Raw genomic sequence first — 7,686 nt, forward strand, 5'->3', positions numbered from 1 at the left:
TTTTATTTTTATTGAATTGTCCGGAGAAACTCAATCCCACATTTTATACTATTATTTCAGGTGTTCTCATTGACATTTAAATTCCTGTCCCTCTCCCACTACCCCTTCATTTCCTTTCAGGGTCATATGAGTATTCTTCTTTCTCCCTCGAGCTTTTACCCACTGAGATGTGCAGTAAAATGCGTGCAGTTTAACTGTATTCATCTGAAGTGAACCTGAATCTTCAGTTTCATCTTGTGGACGAATTTTTAGGAAGTTCGTAACAAACCTGGTTTGTTATGAACTAATTTGCTCATCTCTACTTTGGAGCATTAGTGGTGTGGTGCACACTCCTCCATCAAGCTATTATCCCTCTTTTAGAGACCATAACCAATATGCTTACAGTGACAGTGACCGCCAAAATTTCTGTTCCTAATTTAAATTTTATTAGTTACTTCAACAAGTATCTGCAGCATCCCAGATGGGTATGGCCCCTTAAAAGCTTCTGCAGCTTACAAGGCTAAATGGTTGGGTCTGCAGTTTTTGCCAGCACCACATCGGACCTGGGCAATGCGGCTTATTAAGATGCAAATAATTACTGCTAACTATCTGCATCAATTGTCACTTATGACCGGCTGCCACTGGTCTGGATGACTTAATACTAGAAGCAACCCATGGATGGGGGTGGTGTTGTGTTTGGAAGAAAGCAGCCATGTTGTGGTCCTGGTGGTCAAGGCTGGTAGAGTAATTGCCACACCCTTTGAGCTGAGGTCTATGTCATTTGCGGCATCCACCTCCCGTCTTCCTGCTTCTGCTTGTGTGCACTCCCATATGATAATTTCACTTCCCCAGCGTGTGCATAGGCTAATATATCCTCATAAAACATAACTTTTACTCTTCAATTTATAAAATAATACCACCGTAGTGGTTCACCAGTGAAAAGTGATAAGACAAACAACAATAATCAAAGATACAAAATGTTCCTGGGAGCTAGTCGTGGATACACCTATAGAGGGGTGAGTGAACACAAGGCAGCTAAGGGGAGCAGTGGGCAAAACTATACTCTCCCTATGGTTCAACCAGCCTGGGAACGCACCGTTTTGATGCCCCTGTGCTTGGTCCCTTATGTTTAGAGGTGATATTTATCTAATTCACCTGTACATTGAACTGGTCTTTATCTACTAGTGCCCCTGAGAGTATTTAGTTACCAGGGACACATTACTACACCCGTCCGCTTCCTGGGGAGTACATTCTGTTATTTTTGGAGAGGAGGATATATGCAGGGCAGTCAGCCCAGGAACGAGGACAGGGAGTCTCCACCATCAGGGGACGTCCCTGGGCTGAGGTCTTAGCCAGGGTGAGCATAGGGAGAGTATAGTTTTGCCCACTGCTCCCCTTAGCTGCCTTGTGTTCACTCACCCCTCTATAGGTGTATCCACGACTAGCTCCCAGGAACATTTTGTATCTTTGATTATTGTTGTTTGTCTTATCACTTTTCACTGGTGAACCACTACGGTGGTATTATTTTATAAATTGAAGAGTAAAAGTTATGTTTTAAAGGGATCAATACTGCTGGACATTATATTTTGACTTTGTGATCCTCTTTTATTGATTTATATTGATTAAGCTGGACATTAATATATCCTCAGCCTATTACAGAGGTTCCCAGGGGTATATATATATATAGGTGGTTGAGCAATAAGGTTCCTAGCCTGTCTAATTCCTGTGAACATGTACCACTACTGTGTATTCTAACTTCTTGTGTTAGATCTCTGGCTAATAACCATATTGACTCTTTGCCATCTGTCCTGACCTCTGCCTGATAACTGTTTAGACAAAATGTCACCTGCCATGACCTATTACCTGTTTTACCATGTTGGGCATACTTTGTCTTGACCTCAGCTTGCTCTCTAACCATGCTTCTGTCTGTCCTCTTGGTGCCACAAACTTATTAATCCACTTGGATGAGCAGCCACTGAACGGAGACTGCTCCTAGAGGTAGCGATCTAATGATTCCTGCAGAGTAATTCATATTCCTGTAAGGGGTAGTAGGGAGAATTCCAGGAAACTACTTAAACAACATCCCTAGGAATAGCTCTAAGTCAAATCAGTTCAGTGGCACACTATGTCCACACCTGCTACGTTAAAGCACTGCACAGGACACCATCCAGCATAAGGATAGCCCTTCTGAAATTGACCTTACAGTATCTGTAACCCACACAAATCTATAAACTGGGTTGTATCATTAAAGAACCCCAGTCCATATGCCCCCTTAGGACATTCAGACATTACAGAGCGCAGTCTCCAATAGGGACCTACCTCTATGATCCAGAATAGAGAGACACTCCCACACTGGTGTACAGGGATTGTCTATGCATTACATGGACAGCCATTCAGGACTGCCATGCCACACTACATTTCCTCTTCAGTTGTTGTTGCAGGAGAAATGTCTGTGCAGACATGTAACAAATATTTTTTGGTTAAAAATGGCTTCCTACATGAGAGAAATATTGTAATCTAGATGGATTTATCTCTTTTATTGAGTTTACACCAAATTGCTTCCACTTCTCACACCCTGTCACTTTATCCTCTGGTTTCCCATTTTACTTTTGAAAACTGCACATTCTATTTCTGGATTAATATACATTTCGGACTACTATGACACCATGACATCTGCTGGTAACTTCTCCAAAGCCTGGACTACTCTTTTGATGTACATTTTTTTCCTGACATTGGTTCGCCCCAAATAATTTTACATTGTGTCCCCTTGTTCTTGTGTTGATTTTTTTCCTAAAAATGTATTAAAACACGTTTATCAGCTTTTCTTATATATGCCGTGCTGTTTTTCTTATTCTCTGGCTGAGTAAAAGGTTCATTAGTCTACTAGTTCCCGGTAAGGTGTGCTATATCTGATTGTCTTCCCATGTACCTATTTCTGCCTGATTCTTGGATTCTGACCCTTCGCTGTCTGACCCAACCTGTGCCTGATTACGGTATTTACCCTTTGATGCCTGCCCTGATGATTGGCCTATTACTGGCTACTAGTTTGCCTGTCCTTTTGGTGCTGTGCATAGGTGTCTGTTGACCTCAGTGGGTCAGCAGCCAGCCACTCAGAGACTACTTAAAGATGTTGTGGCCTGGTGCATTCCCTGCAGCAAAAACCTAATCCCTGGCTTAAAGAGTAAAAACCAAGCAGCTACCAGAATGATGCCTTTAGGTTTTGTCCAATGCTAAATCAGTCGGTTGGCACAGTGTTTCCACAACCTGTGTCCATAACATGATTCAATAAAAAATCTCCTTGGCCATTTTTCTAGCAGCTCCCAGGACTTCTTTATTTCTCAGGCTATATATAAATGGGTTTAACATTGGGACCACAGCCACATAAAGCATTGAGATAATCTTGTCTTGTTCTTTAGAATTTTCAGACTCAGGTTTCATGTACATGAAGATGCTTGGTCCAAAGAACAATAGGACAGTAATAAGATGGGAAGAGCAGCTAGAAAAAACTTTAAGCTGTCCCTTATAGGAACGAATCTTTAAAGCTGTGGATATAATCCTTCCATATGAGGTCAAAATGAACATTAAATTAAAAGCTACCACACAGTCTTCTACCGAGAGAATAATTTTCATAATCTTAGTGTCACTAGAAGCCAGCGCCATAAATTTTACTACCTCACAAAAGAAATGGTTGATCTTGTGAGAGTAACAGAATGATAATGTAGATATCATTAAGGTTAATACTATGAAATTCATAGCACTGAAGGTCATGTAGGAAATCACTATAATAAAACTAACTTTCCTGGTCATGATCAAAGAATAATGTAGAGGAGAACAAACCGCCACATAGCGATCATAAGCCATACAGGTCAGAATGTTATTCTCAGCATTTCCACAGAATACGAAGAAGGACATCTGAATCATGCAACCATAGAATGAGATCCTCTTGTCTTCTGTTAACATGATGGACAGCATCTTTGGGAGAATAGTAGAGACATAGATGACATCAACAGAAGAAAGATTACACAAGAAGAAATACATGGGGCTGTGAAGTTGGGGTACACCACAGACCAGTGCAATGATGATCAGATTTCCCACCACTGCTAGCAGATACATGAATAAAAACCCAGTAAATATAAGAATTTCATTTCTTCTGGAGGTGGAGAATGGGGTCATGTAGAATTCAGTCACTGTGCTGTTTTTACAGTCATTCATCTTTAGTGTCTGTCATGAAAGAAAGGAAACAGATTATGTACGGTATGGAACTTTCTACTGATAATTCTTGAACAGGGCCATTTTATCACATTGTTGGGCCCAGTACTAAGGGTTTAGAAGTCCCTCCCAATCTGGCTGATATACAGGGAGTGCAGAATTATTAGGCAAATGAGTATTTTGACCACATCATCCTCTTTATGCATGTTGTCTTACTCCAAGCTGTATAGGCTCGAAAGCCTACTACCAATTAAGCATATTAGGTGATGTGCATCTCTGTAATGAGAAGGGGTGTGGTCTAATGACATCAACACCCTATATCAGGTGTGCATAATTATTAGGCAACTTTTGCCAACCTTTCCTTTGGCAAAATGGGTCAAAAGAAGGACTTGACAGGCTCAGAAAAGTCAAAAATAGTGAGATATCTTGCAGAGGGATGCAGCACTCTTAAAATTGCAAAGCTTCTGAAGCGTGATCATCAAACAATCAAGCATTTCATTCAAAATAGTCAACAGGGTCGCAAGAAGCATGTGGAAAAACCAAGGCGCAAAATAACTGCCCATGAACTGAGAAAAGTCAAGCGTGCAGCTGCCAAGATGCCATTTGCCACCAGTTTGGCCATATTTCAGAGCTGCAACATCACTGGAGTGCCCAAAAGCACAAGGTGTGCAATACTCAGAGACATGGCCAAGGTAAGGCTACTTTCACACTAGCGTTCGTCGGTCCGCTCGTGAGCTCCGTTTGAAGGAGCTCACGAGCGGACCCGAACGCAGCCGTCCAGCCCTGATGCAGTCTGAATGGAGCGGATCCACTCAGACTGCATCAGTCTGGCGGCGTTCAGCCTCCGCTCCGCTCGCCTCCGCACGGACAGGTGTCCGCCTGGCCGCGCGGAGGCGTGCGGATCCGTTCAGACTTACAATGTAAGTCAATGGGAACGGATCCGCTTGAAGATGTCACCAATTGACTCAATCTTCAAGCGGATCCGTCCCCCATTGACTTTACATTGAAAGTCTGAACGGATCCGCGCAGGCTACTTGCGCACTTGCGAATTTTTTTAAAGTTATTAATGCAGATGGATCCGTACTGAACGGAGCCTCCGTCTGCATTAATATGAGCGGATCCGTTCAGAACGGATCCGCCCGAACGCTAGTGTGAAAGTAGCCTAAGAAAGGCTGAAAGACGACCACCACTGAACAAGACACACAAGCTGAAACGTCAAGACTGGGCCAAGAAATATCTCAAGACTGATTTTTCTAAGGTTTTATGGACTGATGAAATGAGAGTGAGTCTTGATGGGCCAAATGGATGGGCTCGTGGCTGGATTGGTAAAGGGCAGAGAGCTCCAGTCCGACTCAGACGCCAGCAAGGTGGAGGTGGAGTACTGGTTTGGGCTGGTATCATCAAAGATGAGCTTGTGGGGCCTTTTCGGGTTGAGGATGGAGTCAAGCTCAACTCCCAGTCCTACTGCCAGTTTCTGGAAGACACCTTCTTCAAGCAGTGGTACAGGAAGAAGTCTGCATCCTTCAAGAAAAACATGATTTTCATGCAGGACAATGCTCCATCACACGCGTCCAAGTACTCCACAACGTGGCTGGCAAGAAAGGGTATAAAAGAAGAAAATCTAATGACATGGCCTCCTTGTTCACCTGATCTGAACCCCATTGAGAACCTGTGGTCCATCATCAAATGTGAGATTTACAAGGAGGGAAAACAGTACACCTCTCTGAACAGTGTCTGGGAGGCTGTGGTTGCTGCTGCACGCAATGTTCATGGTGAACAGATCAAAACACTGACAGAATCCATGGATGGCAGGCTTTTGAGTGTCCTTGCAAAGAAAGGTGGCTATATTGGTCACTGATTTGTTTTTGTTTTGTTTTTGAATGTCAGAAATGTATATTTTTGAATGTTGAGATGTTATATTGGTTTCACTGGTAAAAATAAATAATTGAAATGGGTATATATTTGTTTTTTGTTAAGTTGCCTAATAATTATGCACAGTAATAGTCACCTGCACACACAGATATCCCCCTAAAATAGCTAAAACTAAAAACAAACTAAAAACTACTTCCAAAAATATTCAGCTTTGATATTAATGAGTTTTTTGGGTTCATTGAGAACATGGTTGTTGTTCAATAATAAAATTAATCCTCAAAAATACAACTTGCCTAATAATTCTGCACTCCCTGTACATAAGTGTATATATATTAAAAAACATACAAACTGTGAAGTAGCATAGTAGATCATGCTGATCCATACTTTGGTATTCAGAACCCCTAATACAAATAAAGACTCACACCAGACCAAGAAAAACTAAATAAATACAGCCTCCAAGTCAGATATCTTAAGCCCTTCCTCACATATGATGTACATGTAATACACATGTCACAGGGGATTTATAGAATCATCTCACCAACTGTGTCTGATTCATACATGATAGATATAAAAAGTTTAATAAAAAAGTTTAAAAAATTATAACAAAAATTCAAATATCAAAAGCTAACATAAAACTGGTTCCCTTTCATCAAGTTAAACATTATAAACTGATTATAATTGGTATCACCACATTTGTAAAGCTGGATTTAGTTGGCCTGACATTTGGTCCGATTATCGGGAAGAAACATTCCTTCGAATGGTCGTTTCTGATAATCCGCCTGCCTATGAACAAGTAAAATTCTTGTTTATCAGGTGAAATGATCTGACGTAGGGACACCTCAATCATTGCTCTTGGGTGGCAGATTGTGCTGTCCAGTACTCTGCTGTCCAGGAACAATGGTTTTGTATGGGGACAAGCAATAGCCATAGTCATTGCTCATCCTCGTACTGTGTAGGTAAACGCTTCACCTCCACTTAACAAGCAGCTGATTGTCGGGAAGTAACTCTTCCTTCCCAACAATCGGCTGCTCCTTGTACCATCTGAATGTGCCTTAAAAGTAGGTACTATTAAAATTTCATGTTATTTATCCTGTACAGTGAATGCTGTAAAAAAAAAAAAAAACACATCCAAAATTACTGTTTTATGGTCACCTCCTATAAAAAATGAAATGAAAGGTTAACAAAAGGTCATTTGTGCCCAGAAATAACAATACAACCCACCACATGGCTCAGTTGATGGGAAATGTTTTGGGTTTCAGAATAACGTAACAGAATTTTTTTTATAATACATTTTTTTATTTTTTTTTATTTAAAAAAAAGTTTATTTTTATAAATTTAGTATCACCATATTCATACTGTTCTGCAGAATAAATATAGAGCAGGGACGGCCAACTTGAGCTGTTAAAAAACGACAACGCCCAGCATGCCCACACTGCCTACAGCTATCAGTCTATAGCAGGGCATGGTGGGAGTTGTACTTTTACAGCAGCTGAAGAGCTGCAGGGTGGCCATCCCTGAGATAGACCCTCAAAATGCAGACCCTCTGAAATAAATATATATCCAGGCTAGATCTTCTCTTTGGCACTTTACATTTCCATTCTGAAGTTTGCACAGATCTAATTATGT

At 41.2% G+C, this 7,686-nt stretch overlaps 1 protein-coding gene across 1 annotated transcript; it reads right to left on the bottom strand.

The window, feature by feature from the left end:
- Positions 1 to 3,261: 3,261 nt before the first annotated feature.
- Positions 3,262 to 4,191, bottom strand: LOC122925606 (olfactory receptor 1019-like). The gene has a single exon (XM_044276963.1). It carries the CDS (start codon positions 4,189 to 4,191, stop codon positions 3,262 to 3,264), a length of 930 nt encoding a protein of 309 aa, XP_044132898.1.
- Between the last annotated feature and the right edge of the window lie 3,495 nt (positions 4,192 to 7,686).

The sequence above is a fragment of the Bufo gargarizans genome, chromosome 2 (assembly GCF_014858855.1).
Source record: "Bufo gargarizans isolate SCDJY-AF-19 chromosome 2, ASM1485885v1, whole genome shotgun sequence".
Taxonomy (NCBI): Eukaryota; Metazoa; Chordata; class Amphibia; order Anura; family Bufonidae; genus Bufo; species Bufo gargarizans.

Coding starts and splice junctions, on each gene's coding strand:
- LOC122925606 (XM_044276963.1), bottom strand. CDS start 4,191: ATGAATGACTGTAAAAACAGCACAGTGACTGAATTCTACATGACCCCA.